This window comes from Mchenga conophoros, linkage group LG5 (genome assembly GCF_057382185.1).
Source record: "Mchenga conophoros isolate Kocher_MC1m ecotype Shallow Benthic linkage group LG5, M_conophoros_male_GT1.1, whole genome shotgun sequence".
Classification (NCBI taxonomy): Eukaryota; Metazoa; Chordata; class Actinopteri; order Cichliformes; family Cichlidae; genus Mchenga; species Mchenga conophoros.
The window spans coordinates 20691430-20712593 of record NC_140530.1 but is presented as its reverse complement, the minus strand read 5'-3'; the positions used below and the strand labels follow the sequence as shown (position 1 = coordinate 20712593).

The 21164-nt window shown below is 41.6% G+C and overlaps 4 protein-coding genes across 4 annotated transcripts; 1 reads left to right on the top strand and 3 right to left on the bottom strand.

The window, feature by feature from the left end:
• Positions 1 to 3105: 3105 nt before the first annotated feature.
• ssu72 (SSU72 homolog, RNA polymerase II CTD phosphatase) lies at positions 3106 to 7950 on the bottom strand. Its single transcript, XM_085274055.1, has 5 exons — positions 7664 to 7950; positions 6731 to 6874; positions 4477 to 4616; positions 4257 to 4375; positions 3106 to 4037 (listed from the first exon to the last, which is right to left on the bottom strand). The coding sequence occupies exons 1-5, from the start codon at positions 7741 to 7743 to the stop codon at positions 3936 to 3938; spliced, it is 585 nt and encodes a 194-aa protein (XP_085130181.1). The 5' UTR covers positions 7744 to 7950; the 3' UTR covers positions 3106 to 3935.
• An 804-nt stretch (positions 7951 to 8754) lies between these two features.
• On the bottom strand, positions 8755 to 10436 carry fndc10 (fibronectin type III domain containing 10). The gene is made up of 2 exons (XM_085274054.1): positions 10294 to 10436; positions 8755 to 10207 (listed from the first exon to the last, which is right to left on the bottom strand). Exons 1-2 carry the CDS (start codon positions 10299 to 10301, stop codon positions 9520 to 9522), a joined length of 696 nt encoding a protein of 231 aa, XP_085130180.1. The 5' UTR covers positions 10302 to 10436; the 3' UTR covers positions 8755 to 9519.
• Positions 10437 to 13927: 3491 nt separating this feature from the next.
• On the top strand, positions 13928 to 16443 carry ora4 (olfactory receptor class A related 4). Its single transcript, XM_085275565.1, has 2 exons — positions 13928 to 15127; positions 15214 to 16443. Exons 1-2 carry the CDS (start codon positions 15041 to 15043, stop codon positions 16072 to 16074), a joined length of 948 nt encoding a protein of 315 aa, XP_085131691.1. The 5' UTR covers positions 13928 to 15040; the 3' UTR covers positions 16075 to 16443.
• A 359-nt stretch (positions 16444 to 16802) lies between these two features.
• On the bottom strand, positions 16803 to 20252 carry ora3.1 (olfactory receptor class A related 3, tandem duplicate 1). The gene is made up of 4 exons (XM_085275564.1): positions 19983 to 20252; positions 19520 to 19777; positions 17773 to 18009; positions 16803 to 17300 (listed from the first exon to the last, which is right to left on the bottom strand). Exons 1-4 carry the CDS (start codon positions 20250 to 20252, stop codon positions 17088 to 17090), a joined length of 978 nt encoding a protein of 325 aa, XP_085131690.1. The 3' UTR covers positions 16803 to 17087.
• Positions 20253 to 21164: the final 912 nt, after the last annotated feature.

Genomic DNA, 21164 nt, shown 5'->3' with positions numbered 1-21164 from the left:
TCCATGGTTTGGAAAAGGCTGCATGATTAAATGCCCTGTCACATTTTATGGGACCCTCTTATGTAGCGTGATGTGCAGGTTTGCATGAGTAAGAAATCAATCTGGCATTCCTGACAGGGAAAGTGAAGGTTGTTTTAGACAGATGGGGATATGTTTGACTGATTTAAAAAAAAACAAACATCTGGTTAAATCTTTTGTAGTATCATGCTGGGAGAGCTGTTTGAGCTACTTGCATAAGACCTGGTTGACCAGAAAAGTGGCCCTGAGCTCCTAAGAATGGGCTTAGCTCACACAAGCTGACTCCTTACCTCTGCTTTATATATATGTATTTATATTTTTATTAGTAAGTAGCAAGCACAGAAAAACACTGACAGTTGCAGAGGCAGTGTATGGCAACCAGTGTACAGTACATGTGTGTATAAGTAAGGCTTCTTAACCCCTTAAATGTTTCCATATCACAGAAACAGAGAAAACAGGCTGAGAAATGGCAGATCTGCTTCTACAAGATTTCCCTGAGGAAGTGTGTGTGTGTGTGTGTGTGTGTGTGTTGTTTTTTTTGTTTTTTTTTACATGCTGGTGGTTCTACTGGCTGCTAAAATATCATTATTACAACTGTTATTACATTCTGTTATATTTCAGTCAGAACTACAGTTTTATGTCAAGTGCTTCCATTAACTTGTGGCTCTATCTGCACCATGCTCCCGCTGGATTCCTTCGAGGGTTCAGGATGTGGACGCCTGAACACGTTCCTTATATTTCTGAATTTTGGCATCCATGATGGAAACGATCACCTGGAGATAAAAAATAAATAAAATAATAATTAGGAGTTAACACATTAGGAGTTAGGAGTTAACACACACACAGTAAAAAAATTTCAAACTGATAACTTAAAATAAGAAGCCTGTTTATAAAATACATTAACTACATTCTTACACGGTTTTGCACATAGACGCAAGTAGAAATTGGCGCCCTCACTGCTTTTGAAGCTCGCATTACCCGACAGGGAGAAAATTACAGAGGGGTAAAAACGAGTTCGCCGTGGCAGCAGGATTACAGCCACAGAGAGCCAACAGTAATAGAAGAAGAGCTGAGGTTCAGTGGGCTGCGTGGATGTTACCTCCCGCAGAAGCACGGGCGGTAACCAGTCATCATGGTTACGGTCAGCATGCAGCTGAATATCAGCTGGACCTTATTTTCTTTCAACTCTGTGGACTGTGGGCAGTCCTAACATTTTTGTTCTTCCAAAACTCACAGAATAGTTGAAATACGACTATCACTATCCGCAGTGGCGGTCCTAGCCTGTTTGGCGCCCTGGGCGAACACTCTCTCTGCCCCCCCCCCCCCCCCCCCCCCAAACACACACGTAAAACATATTAAGGATTGTACATTAACATAAAACTGTTGTCGGAACCATACTGAATTTCACCAGAGAAACACACACACATGTATGAAGAGAGAGAGTATGCATAGTATGCAAACGGCTACCAAACAGCCATCATAATTCGTCATACAATGAAAACAGGACAAATCAACAATTGGCAATGACTAATTAATATTAAAATCTGCAACATATTGTTTGGAGTTTAGTCTGTTACTGTTACTATTTTTACCATTTCTTCTTGGAGCAACTGTAACCCACATAATAAAGGGATTAATAAAGTATTCTGACCTGCCATTATCCAATGACACATCTGCTTACCTGTATCTTTTGCTCGTTTCTCCTCCTCTTCCTTTCTCTTTTTTCTAAACTGAGCACCTGATGACTTTGAACTTTTCTTGTCCATCTTCCATTGGTTTTAATTTTGCACTCCAGTATGAACATAAGTCCCCCAACTCGAGGATCACATCACAACGTAACCTAACAGACCTACACCTTCCCTCTTTTATATTTTCACTGATGAGCAGGGGCGTGTCTAAAATGTGTTTGGCCCCCAATCTAACTGTTATTCTCACAGTTTAATTATTTTTTTAAAATCTTCATCCACGATTTATTCATCCATGTATCCATGTCATTATTTTTTATATCTACTGAAATCCTTTATCCTCCTTTTTTTCTAACTGAGCTCTTAGCCACCTGAGCCATTTAATTCTGTGATAGTGCATTTCAGTGGACTCGTAACCCTACCCTTAGGGCGAGGGATTAGGGTTAGGCCTCCAGTGTGGGCCGGGGGCCCCTGGAGGGCCGCAAAGGTACTGCAGGTGGGTCGCATTAATAACAGAAATCCAGTTTGAAATTACTCACATGTACAGTCACATTTATATATATGTATTTATTTATATGAAAAGTGAATTAAAACAGGTGATTAATCATTACATTGAGTGATTTTTTAAATGCAATTTTCAAGTAAATTTATGAGGCTCTCTGTTTGACTAGAGCGAAAATTTAAGATTAGGTGGGCCCTGTGAGATTTTCTGGTTTCAGTGGGTTGCAGTACTCTTAATTTTGGGAATGTGTGTATTATTTTATTTTATTTACCTACTTTTTTAAAGGTGGAGTTTTGGCTTCTTTAACATGAATTTCCCCAAATATCCCAACTTCTGTATTATCTCATATTACCACTGGATTAAAGAATAGTAGTTGGATGTACCCAAGTATGTTAACTTCAGTACTTTACTCAGGTACACCTTCATTGTACTTTATATGTTATGCTGCTCTCTACTTCACTATATTTTGGATGCAATGTTTGTACTCCATACCATTCATGTTTGAACTTTATTAGCTTTTGCAGATTTCTAATTATAAATATACCAGTATTTCTACAGATCCACCACTGGGAGTATCCTCACTGCCATGCTGAAGGACCTACACCTTCAGCATGTGGTGAAGACATGCCCACCCTTGCAAATAGTATACAACCCACTCTACCACCCGAGCCTCTCCATGTTCTGTTCTGATATTTTAATATATTTGCTTTAGTCAAACTGAATCAATAATTCAAATCTAAATAAAGATCAGCCCATATTTTATATCCAATTCTGGTAATTTGTCCTCATCACTCATAAAACAGTCCTAACAGCGCTGTTAGTCTTCTAATACCCATTTTGTAATTAAATAACTCAGCAGGAACTAAATACTGATAAAGTCAAAAAAAGGGTCATGAACGATTTCTTAGAGAGGCTTCGTTCTTTAGTAGATTCATATGTACATACAGGAAAAAAGAAATATCAGGCACTCTGAGCCGAGCTCGCAGTTTGAAAATAAGTACAATGCTTCAGTTCAAGAAAAAAAAAAAACTCAAAACAAAATACTGTGGCCAGAAATACAGCATCGAGTTTAAATATCAACACATATCTGAAACACACCCGATGAAAGCCTCAGAGGTCTAGGTTTGGTTATTCATTATTAATTAGCCCACCCACTTAAAACTTAATCCTAACTAAATCTACAAACACATGGTCGCACAGAAACAAGCATACACTTCAAATAATTCTCCTCCAGCATGTAAACACATGTACACCCTCCCAAATATTAAATAAATCTGGCATATATGCTTGAATTAATCATAGATCTAAGAAAAAAAACAAAAACATTCTGTGCCAAACAAAAATGAAAGTAACTGGAGGAGCTGTTGAATCTGGCCTGTGGGTGTTGTGGCTCTCCCTGAGGAGACATAGTTGAGTGATTTGACTGGACCTGTGATATTTGGAGCGATTAACCTTGGCCTGACCTTGATCTGGAGGAATGAAAGGCAGAGCAAGAGTAGCGAGTCCATCCTCTGCTTAGAGGAAAAACCCATTATCAACAATATGTCCAACAGCAGCCATTTGTTAGGTCCTGACCCAAAGCTATTTATGTGTGTCTGTGGTTGTGTAGGCACACAACCTGTATGCACTGAGTCATGGATGACTGAGGAGTATGATGCATGTGTGTCCATATACTTCTGTGTGATTGCTTCTGATCTCGGTCTGTGTTTATTGCAAATTGTTGCAGAGTCTTAGTAGAAACAGACAGTGTGAAGGAAAGGCCTGTTGCTTTTGTCCTCAAACTCTTGTAGGAGCTCGTCGATTTCATTCTCCATGTCGTCGGTGTGCTGGATCTGCAGGGGTGCACAAGGGAAAGCTATCAAAACACCACCTGTGCACGCACACGCCTCATTTCCACCACTCACAAAGATCGTTTAACCTTTCTTTAGGTGCCAACTGAAACAGTGTTGCACATTATTTACGTGTATATTTATTAGTAATTTGTTTAAAAAAAATAAAATAAAATTGTAAGAAAACGCCTCATCAAGAAGTTCTCAGATGCTGTCACTCACACATTGGCACAGCTCACAGATGAGGAAGGCGCCCAGTGTGGCTTCCTCGTGGTTATCCTGAATGTCTACATTGATTACATGCACGGGCTGCAGCGTCTCCTGCTCTCTGGAATTCAAATCTAGGAAACACATTAAAGACCAGGTAAAGGCAGGTAACAGTTGGAGAAGCAGCAAAGCGGTGGGTTTGTGAATGACTCCGAGTAATGTTACAAAACCTCACCCTCCACCACTTGGTCATAGACTCTCTCTTCACAGGTGATGACCAGGTCAAACTTGTCCTTGCAGTTCTGGAAGCGCTCTGGCTTTGATTTGATCCGCTTGTTGCGGTCCAGCATGTGCAGGATGCCGTTTTGTGTGTATCTGAAGAGCGAGGAGGGTCAAGGAATACACAGCACGAGGCAAGAAGGGGAAACCCCCCAAAACAAAACACTCAAAACAAAATAAAACTGATCAGAGCAACAGAGAGAGGATTTCAGTGTGCACCCAATTAGACTGAACTCACTGGTCCAAGCAGCATCTATATAAAGTGCATCTCGATCAAACTACACAAGGGGGCACGATGCACTTTTCAGTGACGTCTAGTTACATGAACTACATCGCCCTCTAGTGGTGCAGACTATTCACCAATGAGGGGTCAGAAAACAAGCTGAAAGGATGGATTTTCAGGAACATTGTTTACTTTTTTTTTTTTTAAACAGCATTAAATCCAGAGTTTTAATATTAACAAGCCACACTGGTACTGCCAGGCTGATGCAGACAATGTCACCATTGTTTGTTTTTTATTTTCAAAAAATTTGATTATAAACTATACAACCCACTCACTACAAATGGGAAGAGATTGTCTAAATAAATAAATAAAAGTAGTTGTTGTGCACTACATCAGTGAGATATCCATGCAAAACAGCAGAAAATACAGAAAAAAAAATACAAGCACAGTGACTTAAGTTAATCATGTGTCACAGGGTAATTTTCTTATTTAGGAGAACAGATTTGTTACTTTACCTTAATGCAGGCTGGGAAAAAACACCTACAATACAGGACCAGCAGCAGCACAACAGTAAATGACACCTCAGAGAAAACTTGCCTGACCTTTGAACATGCAGGCCTCTACAACCAGATGAATTAAAGGCAGATTTCTGTTTTTAGCACATTTAAAAAAAACAAAAAGAAAGAAAGAAAATAAAAAAGTTGAACTAAAACAAAAGGAAGGTTTAAATAGAAGGACCATGATTACTGGTTACTGATAGAAAATATGTGAACTTTATCATTAAAGTAAAAATAAATAAATAAAAGTCCTATGCATGCACAGTTAAAGTGCAGCCACTGAAGACTAACACACTTGTACTCTTTGTTGAACACCACTAATTATCTAATGTGTCTGAGTGCCTTGCATTAGCATAAACATCCCACATGCTAATGAGGAGAAACTGATAATCTTTAACTTACCTTGGGGCACTCAAGCCTACAGCTTAAAACAACCTCTTAGATTCATGGCCCTTATGCACCCCCCTCCCCCCCTCTGGGGTTAGTGGGTGTCATCCACTTGGGCAAACTCAGCCTCTTTGCTAATAGTTCATATTCTGTCCTTATCAAGTTTTACAATTTTGATAACTGAGACAATACTTATTCTCTACGACTAACTACAAAAGGCGAGTTTGTGTTACTTCAACAGTACAAATACTCTAAAGTATTGTTAAAATGCAATAATTGCATTAATCATTACACAGTAACGCTAAGCAGCCTCATCAAATTCACAAAAAACTGGTGTTTGTGGGGTAAACCCCCCCCCTGAAAACAAAACACCCTCAAACCTTTTAGTTAACAGAATTTAAAATAAAACTGAACCAGTTTTATTAACTTAAAAGCTAAAGTAAACTTAAAAAAGAAAAAAACAAAACAAAAAACGTATACACAGGCAGACTGAGTTTTGTCTTTGTCAGTTTGGTAAAAACCTGCCTGACGAGGCTTCGCTGCACATTTATTGAGACTCTGGATGTGAGTTAACCCTCCTCAAAGTGTTGGGTTTGCATTTTCACACCAACTCTGAACTTATTTAAATGTTGCCTAAAACAAATATTACAATAACTAAAAGACTGAAACTACTTGAACTAAACATGTTAAAAAATAAACAGAAACAAGCAAAAACAGGAAACTTCAGTGAGCCAAATTACACCAATTTCAAATAAAAACAAATAAAATCCTAGCTCTTACCAAAGCAAACTTACTGCTGCACCGCTGCTGTATTGCAAGGCGTTTCTCCACACCCTACATGTTAAAGATTTAAAAACAAACCTTTTTACCATCATGGTTTTTTTTCTTTTTAAATCCCTGCACGTGGTTTCATCTCCTTTCACTGCCCAGTGTCCAAAACAACTATCTAATCAAGACAGATACACGGCCCACGTTTACTTATCTGGCTCCTAGTATATGTGAGTGTAAGGATGTGTGCGATGTTGTGTGTGGGAAGGGGATACAGTTCCTTGTCCTTGCGGACCAAGTCGTTGTACATCTGTTCATATGTCGTTTTGAAGTCATACACATTTGGCTTATCCGGAGCAGGACCGGGTAGCTTCACATGAGACCCTGTCCCAAATGAACGCACATCAAATCCACGTTTGCTGCAGAGAGGAAAGGACAAGAGAGTGAATTATGAAACAACTTTGAGAAAATATTACGAAAGCACAAGGAAATAAGTCTTTCCACAGCAGTCACGTAACCTGTAAACCCAGCCCTGTAAACTGCCTCCTCACATATTTAGAATAAGACTTTATGAAACCCAAGACACCTCAAAATACCAATTTCCACCTCAGCTGACCATTTTAATTTTAAAAAAGGAAATTAAATATAAAAAAAATAAAATAGGTGACAGTTTGTCACCCTGGTCTGCAGATCTTTTTAACCCAGCCTGTTTTTCTAATCCAGTGCAGTTAGTAAGAATATATCTAAAGAGGGCTGAAAGGCTCTTTTTGGTAGTGACATCTGATCGACACAACACAAAACTCCATAAAATGTGGTGGATGAGGCAGCTGACGGAGCCTGCCGTCGCTGTGAAACCTCCAGACGCTCCCTCTCGGAGGATTCCCTACAGGGGGCGCTCTTGTTAAAATGTGGGGGGAGAATACAACCCAACAACTTGGGCCTTGGTGTGACTTCTCTAAAAATCAGTTTGACAGCAGAATCTTAGTTAAGACCATTCTAGGCGACCCTAAACCTGTGAAACACGGTCAGAAAGCTAGTTTTAGTCGAGCTGCAGCCTCGGTGTGGCGCTCTGAGCTCGAAGTCCATTGTTAAAAAGCGTCGAGGCCTGACGGGCTGTCACCGCATCGACACGGCTCAGAAAGCCGCACAGATTTCGATCACTTTTTGGCCGCCTTCCTTCTCTCTTCTTCCAGCCGTCTCATCTTTACCTGAGGATATTGTGCGCTTCCATACTGCGGTTCTGGTTGCTCGAGCACACAACCGCTACACGCAGCGGGTGGCTCGGCATCGCGACTCTCCGGCTGAAACTAACCGATATGAACTCAAAACCTAACTGAGGCTGTTACTTTTATCTCTATGAGAGAAATAAAGAATAAAAAACCAGTTGTTTGGATCAACGAAAACGCTTTTCGAGTGTAGATACAGCGCGACAAGCTCGTCTTCTATAGAAGCAGGAAGTTAAAATGGCGGAGCGGCACCTTGCCCTGGATACGGCTTTAAGTGATGTCATGTTGAGGGCGGAGCTTCGCAGCTCTCAGCGCAGTGAGGCCACGTAACGTCAGTAAGGAAAACATGCCGGAAGAGCTCGGCCTTCTCTTTTCGCCACAGTAGAAGTGGCTAAAATCTCTCGTACCATTAAAATCTTCAGTAAGCAGACACAGTCAACGGGCTTTTAGCAGCAGGGCATACAAACACAGGGACCATTAATTCCACATTTCATGTCTTACAACGTTTACTTTGTATTTAATATGTTCGTACAGTGCTGTGTTTTGGCTGCTGTCTACGACATTGCAAGGCTATTTCCAAACTGTTTTAAGGCCATCACTCTACAGCAGGATAAATCATTCACAAGTGGAAAACATTGGAGAATGCCGCAAGTGTTCAGGGTGGACTTCCCAGCAAAATCAAAGTCCTACATTTCAAACTCAGATATGTCCAGTTAGAAAAAGACTGAACAAGTATGGGCTGCTTGGGAGCCGGGAAAAAATGGTCATGACTTAGGTTTGTAAAATTGTATCTGAACAAGCCACAATAATCCCAAACATAGCAGCAAATCTAAAATAGAATAGCTGAAAAAGAAATCTGTCTGCCTGTCTACACATGAAAGAATGAAACTTAATAGCTAATCTTTTTGTAATATTTAAGTCACCATCTTGTCTTTTTCTGTAGTTTTCATGCATTGTAATGTTTTGTGGGTCAATTTTATTTTTAATTTTTTTGGTTCTTGTTTTGTATGTGCACGCATACACACACACACACACACAGAAAAAGAAGAAGAAGAAAAAGGACAGCTTCTCAATATTAAAAATGACCTCATAGTACTTTATTCACTGACAGCAGGACAGAAAGGTGGTTTAACTGAAGATGTTTGGCACAGTATTTGGAGATTGTACACCAGATTGTATTGCCCTTCAGAAAATGACAAACAAAGCAAAAACAGTGCTGTTGTGACTGACTCGAGTGGAGAAATGTGTTAACTGGTAAAGTTTCATTTTTCGGTGTCCCATTAAGGACACTTTTACCGACTGTCCATTTAGCAAAACTCTTGTTTCTCATGTACTCAGAGCCATTTCATTATTGGTATTGCTGTAGACATGCTGCCCGATTCAATCCCCAGACAGCCTTGACCAAACGTGACACAGTAAACTGCCGTATTTACAAACTGCAGATAACCAGTAGGCTAATTTTGGTTCAGTGCATCCTCGCGAGGTTCAGAAGGCATGTTATTAGCAGAGCCACAGTAGATTGTGCTTCAGTTAGGTCATAACAGGATGAGTGTGTCATACTGGAAAAACGGAAAACAGGACTACTATAGATATTAACTATGACTGCGAGATTTATGGAAACTTGTTTCAGCAGCTGAGAAAACTCTTTTTGCCACTGAAAAAACAAAATTTTGGGTTATTATCGCAAAAACTGACTCAAAATTGAGAAAATAACTTGAAATATTGATACATGGATTACAAAAAAACCCTCTGTTCATTTTCCCCCCAGGGGCAGAAACAAGTCTCCACAGAGATAACACATGACCGCGGAGCGCGTTCATGTGGGTCATTTTAGTGCATCAGTGATGTGAGTGAGCGCGGTAGGAGTACGTATGCTGTGCCGCGGGGCTCATGATGTTTTCCGTGATGTACGCCACCAGCAGGCAGATGATGACCAACATCACGCAGATAGCCCCGCCCACCGTTGTCATGGCGATCACAATGTCTTGCATCCCGGACGGCAGCAGCGTGAACTCCACGCAGTCCCGCTGCTCCGGCCTCTCGGCTGGCTCGGAGCGGCCCAGGTTGCGCAGACAGATGCGGTACGGGATGTTCTCGTGCAGCTCGGTGAGCAGAAAGTCCCTGCAGCCCGACCCAAGATGGACACCGGCGCACTCAAACTGAGTGTAGCTGCCATTCCACCAGCAGCTTACCTCGTAGCCCCCGCGTCTGTGGCGTCGACCCCTGAAAACAGAGTCTGATCGCGGAGTTTCCTCCTCTGTCGCATTCGTCCCAGGACTGCTGGCCTCTTTAGTCTTTGTGGATTCGGACTCGTGGGTCCACTGTAACAGTACGCTGCCGTTGTTGAGAATATTTGCCACCAGCCTCCCGAAAGACACCGCACTCCTGCATTCTCCCTTAGAGCACTTGTACCCAAACAGAGTTTGCCGAAAGCACAGCTGCCCCCCAATGCCTCCCTCGATCACTCTGTAGGCGCACACCGGCGATGGCACGTCCTCTGGGCTCCATCTCGGTGCCCTGCCAGGGCTGTCAGATATCACAGTATTATTATTATTATTATTACTATTGCCTCGACTTGTGTTGAACAAGGAGCTCTTCACGTGGCCTGTTACCTCTTCATGCTTTGATGGTGGCCTGCTCTGATCGCTGGGAGTCACGTTAGTCTGTTTCAGCCAATTTTGGGTCACATTATTTCTGTCTCTCACCTCTGATGAGGGCGTCGATAATGATGATGATGATAATGATGAGCTATTGAGCTGATGAGAGCCAGCTGTCTGGGGTAGCGTGCAGAGCAGCAGTGCCGATAAGGCGAGCAGGGATGGTCGCTGCGGGTTTGTCATCTCACCGAGCTCTCGTCGAGTTATTTCCTCTCACAGTGGATCAGATGGGCGATGGCTGAAATGTCTGCCATAAGATGCGATCCAATTCAGTGCACGCGAAGAAAATCCGCGTGAAACGGGATCCATGGGCGACAGAAATAACATTGAGTCATGCGCCCCGTGCAGTTGGTGAGAGATCCGAGGGTGACCTTGCAGGATGAAGTTAATGCACCAGAAACGGCGATAAAAGTGGCCTCAGTGCAGCTCGCTGCTCCCGGACAGTTGGAGTGGACCGGAGGAGCAGGCTCGTGCCATCAGATTGGATTTCTTCTTCCCGTCTGGCTTGACGTAAATGGCTTTGATGCCTGCTGTGTTAGAGTGCACGTGCAGGAGCGCGCCCCGCGGAGTGCTGGGCAGCGTGGGTGCGTGCACAAAATATTTCTTGTCATCAGTGCTCGGTTTGTGAGTCATCAGCCCACACAGCGCTTCAGGTAGCTGTCAAGTCACCTGTGCGGACTCCCGAAAACAGCACTGATGGAGGGATTGAAGTCTGCCCACCTGCGCTGAGTGTATCCTTTATGACTTATGGTCGGGTCGCTGGAAGAAAATGTGCCCAGTTACAACGTTACAGCATCGATGCTCTTTTCATGGCTTCAGCCTGGAAAATGGTCAGATTGTCTGAGATGAAGTCAAACTGAGTTCAAAGCCAGAGTGTTGTGACCCTGTGTAAAATTAAATAAAAACGGAAAGATTTGCAAACCTCACAAACCCATATTTTTTCCACAACAGAATAAAGAAAGCATATATTTGAAATGAAAGTATGTACACCTTTAAGAAAAAAATATCAGCTCATCTTTTTATTTGATGGTAGTAACACATATCAAAAAAGCAGAACAAAGCCACGTTTATCACTGTTTACATCCGCTCCTCTGCCTCTGTTAACAACAGCCTGGGAACATCTGGGAACTGAGGGGACCAGCTGTTCGAGTTTTGGGAGAGGAACGTTGTCCCATTCTTGTCTGATGCAGAAGTCAAGCTGCTCAGCAGTCCTGGCTCTTCTTTCTCATATATATATATATATATATTAGGGGTGCAACATTTTTAAATGTAATGTTGCTAAAACAACAAAATTATTAAAAAATAAATAAATCTATCTGATCGAGAAATCACTCATCTTTGGAAAAGAGAGTTTATTACAGCGAAATGGCTCTTTCCAAAATAAAAGCTATACTATACGCTTCTTCTGGGCTATATTCTCAGCAGCATATTAAACATATCAGGTGCCCATAAGGAGAATCATGTGCTAACGGCTGTCTAAATGACTCGGGTAAAGTTTGTAGCATGCTTGTTGTTTTTGTCTGCTTCCACTTGTCTTTGAACTAGGATGATGTCGGCGTAAATGTGCAGTCATATTCGTTGTGTTCCCACTAGTTCTGTCAGCGTTACTGTTGTTAAAATGACTTTAACGCCATAACGCCGCAAATCACCGTTAACGTTATATGAAGTCATTCTTTTTTGAACAAAACTCAAAACAGAGGCTATTAATCTTTGAGTCATTTCTAAAGCCCCCCCCACATGCGTACTACCCTTTAGGGCTAAGCCCCAGGTGTATCAAATGCCTGCCTCCGCCTCTGGTTCCCACCAGTTGAGCATTGCCTGGCACATCTGACATACTGTTTTACTTTTGTCCATGATGTGCTTACCATCAGGGTCATGCTTCACATGAAAACCAAGATAGTTCCAAACGCCAGATCTGAATGAGGGTGGGGGAGGTTCAATTTCGGGTAGCGTTGAGGAAGTTGCCATGTTGCAACGAGCTTAGCTTCTGTCTTGCTAGCTTGCGCTATGCTCAGTCGATCTGCACTCGACAGTGCAGCCTAGGCGGAGTAGTCGAACGCAGATCCACTGAGCGCTCAACACAGACAGCATCGTCAGAAGAAAAGTTGATAAAATAAATAAAACATTTTGTATTGTTCGATACATATGCACACCGAACCGAAAGCACTGTATCGAACGGTTCAATATGGATATGTGCACCTCTAATATATATTAGGGGTGCATAATTGCATATATTTGGTTCAAAATGAGCCAGATGTTTTCAGCTGGTGAAAGGTCTGGACTGCAGGCAGGCCCATCAGCACTCTGACACTTTTACTATGAAGCCATGCTGTCTCCCATCCAGACAGAAGATGCTGTCTGGATGCATATGTTGCTCCAAACCTGTATGTACCTTTCAGCACTGATGGTGCTTTTCCTGATGTGCATTAATGCCATTTCCTCTGGCACTAATCCACATCCAGACTATCACTGCAGGATTTTGAACTGACTCTTGATAACAAGCCCAAAGCTCTCACTCCTTTTGTTTTTTAGGCCAGATGATACAATGATAGAGTTTTAACCCAGATTTGTGGATTTCTCAACATGCTCCTGAGCCCATGCAGTGATTCATGACAGAATCATCACAGTTTGTAATGCAGTGCTGCCTGAGGGCCTGAAAATCACGGGCATCCAATATTGATTTTCAGCCTTGTTCCTTGCACACAGAGATTTCTCCCAATTTTCTGAATCCGTCGATGATATTACGCTCTGCACATGACGAGATATTCAAAGTCTTCACATTATTTCCTCCTTAATGTGAGGAAATAATGTTCCTCACATTAAGGAACATTATTTCTAAATTCTTCCACAAACATTTGGCTTAAACCTCTGCCCATCTTTACTACAAAATCTGCCTCTCAAAGACTCTTTTTATGCCAAATGACATTAATGACCTGTTGCTAAGTAACCTAATTAGTTGCAGTGTGGCTCCATAGTCCTTTACGTAGTTGTTAGGCAAGCAAAAGGTTGCTGACCTGGTTCCAGTCAGAGATATAATTCCCTTTTGGCTTGAGTCAGGAAGGACATCCAGTGTAAAACACTTTGTGATAAGGGAGCGGCTCAAGAGTAGTTAGATGCAGACTGATCCTCCAGCTGTTTCTTTTTAGTAACGCATTTCCCCCCCCCCCATCCCAATTAGGGCATCAAATTCAAGTAAGCTGAAAATTGTCACACACTAGTAAAATGTCAAAGTTTACATATTTATATGTTTTCTGTGTTCTATTATAGATAAAGTGTAGGTTAATGAGATGTGCAAATCATTACATTCTGTTTCTATTTACGTTTTACACAGCGTGCCAACTTAAGCTAACATAAGAGTGCTTTTGATTGCATCCACGTTTGTATTAAATAGCCTACAGCTAAAATTTGTTTGGTCCGCGGTGTACTCGGGTTATAAAGCCACAGTCCAGCAATCTTATCATTCAGTATTTGTACTGTAATTATATACTTTGTAGTATATAATTTACTGTTGCTGGTCGCAGTTTTTGTCATATGAAAGAGCAGGAAGGCATACACTTTGCTCAGCATTAGATGACATAAAGCTGGGATATTTAATATTTAAGCACTTTGCATGTCTGTAAACTGACGAGTTTACACCGAGACTGATGACATGACACTCATGACACATCTTGTATTGATGTTCGAAACATGAGTATTAACAGGTTCTTCAAAGCAAAGTCACTGCTGCTGATTAAATGTGGTTCAAAATCACATTAATGCACTTTGCATGTGCTCATAACATGTTGTTATATCCGCTTGTGAGTTTGGACTCTGTTGATGCACGGCTATACTCTGATGCAGTCCTTCTTCTGTGAGAGTCTTAATGTTTGCTGTTGTTGAGACTGGTTCTGGGAGTTTGATGAACAACCTTTTGGTTACGAACATCTGACCTCCACATAATACAAGCCCCCCCCGCCCCAAAAAGAACTTTGTGCAGTCTACAGCAATATGCAGTGTAAATACAAAACAAAACAAATACATTAGTATTTTGGAGATTCATGGGTTCTCTTATGGAAACTCTCCTGATGATAAAAAACAGAAAACAAAGCGGAAAAAAATTCCACTGCTGATTCATAATGATGATGTTCGGTTCTCAGTGTACATTTAACTAAGATGTGCTTAGCTAAGAGTAATTGAGTTTTCTCAAGAGATTAACCGGTAAATAATTAACACCAAGGGAGTGAGTGTGAATGGCTGACTAAAAGATTTTAAGTGCTGAATCACTTGAACGTTTTCTTTCTGGTGCATTTGGTCACCTGTTACTTTATTGCCCTTTAGCTAAGCTTATCATGAGACAATAAAAACAAACAAATAATACCCAGGTCAGATTGCTAATCCATTGCAGAGTTATGTGCTGTGGTTAGTATGAGTAGTGACTTGCAGGTGTTCGTGTGTTGATGGGCAGCATGTTGAACTGCTCTGTGACGCATGGATAGCTGGAAAATGCGTACCTTCGTGCTCTCGCAGCTTCTAATGGTCAGATTAAATTGACCTTGAGACTGATCAGCAACATTTGTTTATGTGTGATGAATGTGTTTGTTTATCAGTGTGCGCATGTATAAAACACAATGAGAACTGTGAGGAGTAGAGCTCTTCAAGCTCACATACCAGCCTTTTGTTATAAAGAGAAGGAGAAGTACGTCGCCATGCAGAGGATGATACCATGTCAAAGGTCCTCACTGTAGAAGCGATTTTGTTTGGGGTCTTGGTGTTTTCTGGTATTTTGGGAAACATCCTGGTCATCTATGTGGTGAGAAAGCACACAGTATTTGGAGTGTGAAGTGGGCTGAATGTTTTGGTTTGAGTTGTTCTCAGTCTGTCTCGTTTTGCTATCAGGTGTTTCAGTCAGTCACTAAGACTCCACCTCGGAGACTCCCTCCTTCGGACCTTATTCTGGTGCACCTGTCCCTAGCAAACCTGCTGAGCTCACTTTTCCGCACAGTGCCTATTTTTGTGTCAGACCTGGGCTTGGATCTGTATTTGTCCTCCGGATGGTGCAGAGTCTTCATGCTGCTGTGGGTGTGGTGGCGAGCCGTGGGATGTTGGATGACCCTGACGCTGAGTGCTTTTCAGTGCACCACACTGAGACGCCAAAATGTGGCCTTTGGACCTCTTACTGTCCAGAGGGAGAGGCGGCGGCTCTGGGTTGTCCTGGGGGTGGTGTGGGGGGCGAACCTGGCTTTCTCTGTCCCTGCACTGGTATACAGCACTCATGTTAGAGGCAATGCCACAGTGGAGCTGATGGTGATCAGTTCCACCACCAGGCCTCTGCTAGGCTGCGTCTGGGAGTTTCCATCAGAAGAACAAGGCACGGTCTTCGCCTCTACTTCGCTGGCAGTGAACGAGGTGTTGCCGCTGGTGCTGATGGTTTGCACCAATGTTGCCACACTGCACGCTTTGGCCAAGCACATCCGAGCTGTTGCCTCAGGAGGGACCCACACCGAACTCGACAAACATCTGTCTAGCGAACGTAAGGCAGCTCAAGTAATCATGTCTCTGGTGTTGCTGTTTGTTGTCTGCTGGGTGCTACAGGTTGCTGCAGTAACGTACTACAACCACAACAGGGGGCACCATGCTGAAGGGCTGCTGACTGTTTCCCATTTTTCTTCTTCACTGTTTGTGGGATTCAGCCCCTTGGTGGTGGCCCTGGGACATGGAAAACTGAGGAGAAAAATCATGAGTATGATGCTAGGGTGAGCTACAATTCTTAAATGTCACAGTAAGGGTGCCGAAAAGCAGACTAAATCCCCAACGGCTACAGGAAAGAAAAAAACAGTTTTTGTTGTTCAAAGAGAGATGAAGGTCATAAAAGTGCAAGAGAAGATTAAATAAAAATAAATTCTGAACAAGAGCACTCAGAGAAGAGCAAGGACTATACTAAAACTCTCATGTTTTATTATGTTTTTATTACAACACATTGAGGTGTGACCTTTGACTCATGACCTTAAAGCATTACATACTAAAATGGTGTCTTTATTTTATTGTCTTTACTCATATGTTTGGAGCAGAGTCGAATGAAATCTTTGGCTCCTATAAACGGTTAAATTTGGGATTTTCACATATATTCATGCGGTGTGGGATTTTGCAAAACTTTCTAGCGTCTTTGTGACATTAAATAAATAAAAAGAATGTTGTACAGCTCTCTTCAAGACCTTTCTATTTAAACTATTACTCAATATGGTTTTTTAATCATTTTTTAAGGTCATCTTTTATCTCAGGTGCTAACAATGAAGGTTGAGGTCGACTGCCAACCTAGATACTCATGTCCCTCAAGGTCTAGGATATTGTTTTGGGGCAATATTAATTTTCAATTTCACATTTGGTGTCACCTTGACATTGACCAAATTTTCATGAACTGAAGCGCAACATATTACAACATAGAAACATCCTCAATCAAAAATACACCAAAACTGTTCTTTGGAAACCTCTTCTTGGCTACAAACATACGTTTCTGAAGGTTAGCCTTGTGTTTTCCCACTCATTTAAAATTAGTGAGACAAAAAACATCACCAGAAGCCATAATGGTAATTAATGATGTTATACTGAACCAAAAACAAAATGCTTCAGCCACTGCCGTGGTACTTTTTTTCTTTCCTTTGGACCCTTTTGTCTATAATGAATACAAAAAAAAAATAAATAAATAAAAAAACAATAGATCATGATTAGTGATGGCATATTAGGTGCATCTCCAGAGCTTTTGCAGAGTACCATCAGTGCACGAGTGTGGACTTGATACAAGAACGAAGCTGCCGGTGGCCGACCGCCAGAATGACAGGTGACAAGGCAATGAAGATGATGTTGGCAAAACGAGCAATGACCATCAGATAATTGGCTGAGGAGCCACGGTTGTAGTTGAAGTAGTTGACAGAGATAACACTGGTCCCCCATGAGAGGATGAAGAGTAGTATGAGGGTGAGAATCACCTGGGGAAAAAAAGCACACAATTAAAAAGAAAGCCCTTTCAGAGTTCAAGACTTTGCTGAATTTGCTGTAGTGATTTACTCTTAAACACATCCAGTCACATAGCTCATATCTAAAAAGACTGATTTACAGCTGAGCTCATCACTCTATGCAAATACAGCAAACTGAAACAAAGAGTGATGACTCAGAAGAGACTGCAAGTGGTTGCTGGAGCGATTGAAACAGGAGGCAGGGCTGCAGTGGCACTCATATGTCACAGGGAGATATGAGAGAATTTGCACCTGAAACAAACCAGCACATTGGGAGGATGCGTTTGATGACAGTGTGAATGTGCAGCTGTCCCTTCTCGAGCTGATGTCCTTTTCTTTGAGGCAATGCATTTACATTTTTTAAAAGCAACTTATTACATTTAAAAATTAATTTACACAGCTCGCTGACTCCTTCATCTACCTCCAGTGCCCCCTTCTTCCTCACCTTGGCTGCTCGTTTCTCGGCTGGCACCCGCTTTAATACCGGTGCGTCTTTCTGTGGATTCCGACCATGGGTGTAGAGGGTGTAAAGCGAGGTTAGGTTTGTAATGGCCATCAAGATTAAAGGAATCATTTCATGTATCACCAAAGATGTGGTGGCGTAGGCCAGGCCAATGGTGGAGGGAAAGTTCCACACACAGCCCAGCAGAGGGCGTGTTGTGCTGCTCACCAGCATCAATGTCTGAGGAAAGAGCAGGGAGAGCAGAGGGTGGGTCATGTGCTCAGCCAGCAAGTCAGAGAGATTATTATTTTTCTAGATCATTGATAGATTTTGGCACTCAAAGCCGATAAGCCAAGAATCTGTGAACTCGTAATACATTCTTAATTTTTTAAAATAGAGTTGAGAGAAACAAAATAGAGAAAAAGTAAATCAAGCAAATGCTTATGGCAAAACCAATGGGACAAAACATATGCAGTACTGCAATACACAGTAATACTAGAATTACTGTAGTAGTTAAAATAATACCAAATGGTCTAGTCTGAGTTTAATGATGATTATGGTTGCTGATAATGTTTTAGATGACCTCATTTTGGTTCTTGTCTCTTTTAAAATATGTAATTATTATTATGGCCCTGATGAAATCAGAGGGGTTGGAAGAACAACACATACACTATACTAGGTACACCTTATTAGAAGTCACTCAGAGACTGTGGTCCACATTGAGATGGTAACATCACACAGTTGATGCAGATTTGTCAGCTGCACATGTGGCATTTAAAGATGCTCAGCTGATACTACAATGCCAAGGATGTGCCAAGAAATTATCCCTCACTCAGTTACACCACCATCAGCCTGACCCATGGATACAAAACAGGGTGGATCCATTTTTACATGTTATTTAAACTAACTTCTGACCCTGTCATCTGAATTCTGCAGCAGAAGTCAAAATTCATCAGATCAGTCAACATTTTTCCAATCACGTATTGTCCAATTTTGATGAGCCAGCGTTAACTGTACCCTCAGTTTCCAGTTGCTGCTGACAGTGTTGTCAGTGTTCTGCTGCTGTAGCTCATTGGCTTCAAGGTTTGACGTGTTGCCCAAAATTCTCTTCTGCATATCTCAGGTTTAACAAGTGGTTATCAAAAAAAGTCCTTTTTACAGAGAGAACTGCCGCTCACTCGGTATTTTCCTCTGTTAATTCTAGACTTGGTTTTGAAGGAAAGGCCCAGCAGATAAGCAGTTTCTGAAATACTCAGAGGAGCCCACACAACAATCATCCCCATGCTGATGCTTAGTTTAAACTTCAGAGGTCATCTGGACCTCATGTCAATGCCAAAATGATTGAAGTTGCCTATTAGATATTTGTTAATGACAAGTTAAACAGATGTACCTACTAAAATGGCAGATCTGTGTCTATGTAAAGATCTATATGACTGTTAAAATGTGAAATGCATTTATTCATTCTTTTTTTTGTAATTAAATGATAAATACAGTGTCAAAGATTTGATAACCATATGAGTATCATCAGTACATACAAAACTATTGCATTAGTTTTGAATACAAGCTAAGTATTTTTTACTAATTGTGTAATGTAATGTTTCAGACAGTCATTGTTATACGTGTCACTTTATGTGATAGAATAACAACAGGGAAAACATTGATTGATAAAATAATTTGAAAAATTACTATTCATGATGACAAATAAAAAGAAATAGACTACTTGGAAGGTCCTTGGCAGTGCCCCTCTCACCTCTGTAGTGTTCTTGTTCCCATTAGAGGAAAATATATGAGCTGGAATCGAGTAAATAAGGTTACCAATCCAGATGAGGCCCAGGCACATCAGGAGGGTCTTAGGAGCACCCCGGGGCCCATTTGTAGCACCAGGAGCCACACGCTTCAACGTCTGGAGGTGGAACGCACTGAGGAAAAGTGTTGACCACGCATTGACTGACCGCAGCCACACCGACATTCCCATTAGCAACTGACAAAACCCTTTGGCTGTATATATCTGTAACAACATAAGAGGGGCTTAAAGGTGTAAGCGCAAGGGGCTCACAAGTTAAATCTAGATTTAATTTGGTTAATTTGATCTTTCATGCATGTTTTCTGTGTAAAACACATCATTCGGTGAAACACAACCAACATAGAGTATTGAAAAAAAAAAAGAAAGACTATGAAATGAGTGAAGAGTGAATTATGGACAATGACAATACCTGCAGTCCAAACTCTGAGATGATAAGGAGTGTGTTCCTCAGTAGTGATACCAGCAAGTTAGACATTGCCATGTTAACGATGATGATGTCCGAGTTACGTCCCCAGTTATGCTCCAAGATTATGCTCTTACCAATGACCAGAATCACAGTGGTATTGCCCAGAATTCCCATTATCACCAGGATAATGTAAAAGGCAGTTTGTGCAGGGGAAACAAAGATATGCATTCTCATCCCTGCAAGATCTTTTCTTTGGTCCGAGAGGCTGCTCATTGTTCCACAAATAAATAGACCAAGCTGTAAAGGAGTTTTAACAGTTCACGAAAAGTTCTGAAGAAATTTTCATCGTTGATTTGAATGAATATCAAGTGAAGATATTAGTTATTATCCTCGAACAAGCTAGTAAGACGCTGGACTGTAGTTAACTGGCCTTTTGGTTGATTTTTTCAGTTTGAAGATGGAATCACCTGCGTTACTCCTCCATGGACTTACTGGAATAAAATGATCTCGCCTGTATCATTGGAGCTGTGCTCTTGTAACACAACCACTGTTCAGGCCACAGAACATTACAAAACATCCACGATACTCGAGTCCTCGGAGAGCATGAGGTGTATATTAATGAAACACAGGAGATTAATCTACTTCCTTGCATAAACGTGCTTCCGTTGCAAGTTTGCTACCATCATCCTAAGGGAAGTGAAGGCTGTTTAGCGTGTGGTCATGAAACCTACTAACAGATATTCCTAAAGAAAATCAATACTTTGCACCTTTGTTAGAATAAGTAACTTAGTGGGAATTCTTCTCTCCTTATTCAGGACACGTTGCAGTGTTCACCAGTAGAAATTTTACAGTTTCTTGGCGCTCTAGGCAAAAATGCACAGAGGGTTTCTCCATTTATGTTATAAGGTTACGTTATAATGTATTTGATTCAAATCCAGGCCAAAGACTTTCTGCATGGTCTCTCTCCGCACGCACCAGCTTTCTGTTAAGGTCCAAGACAAGGCAGACATATTAGGTTAATTGGTGGTTCTAAATTGGGCCTACTTGTGAATATGAGTCGGCCTCTGTGTTAATCATGTAATGAATTGGCGACCTGTCAAGGATGTACCCCGCCTCTCACCCTGTGACAGCTGAGATAGACTCCAGCCCCATATCACTGAATTGGATTAGCAATTAAGGAAAGAT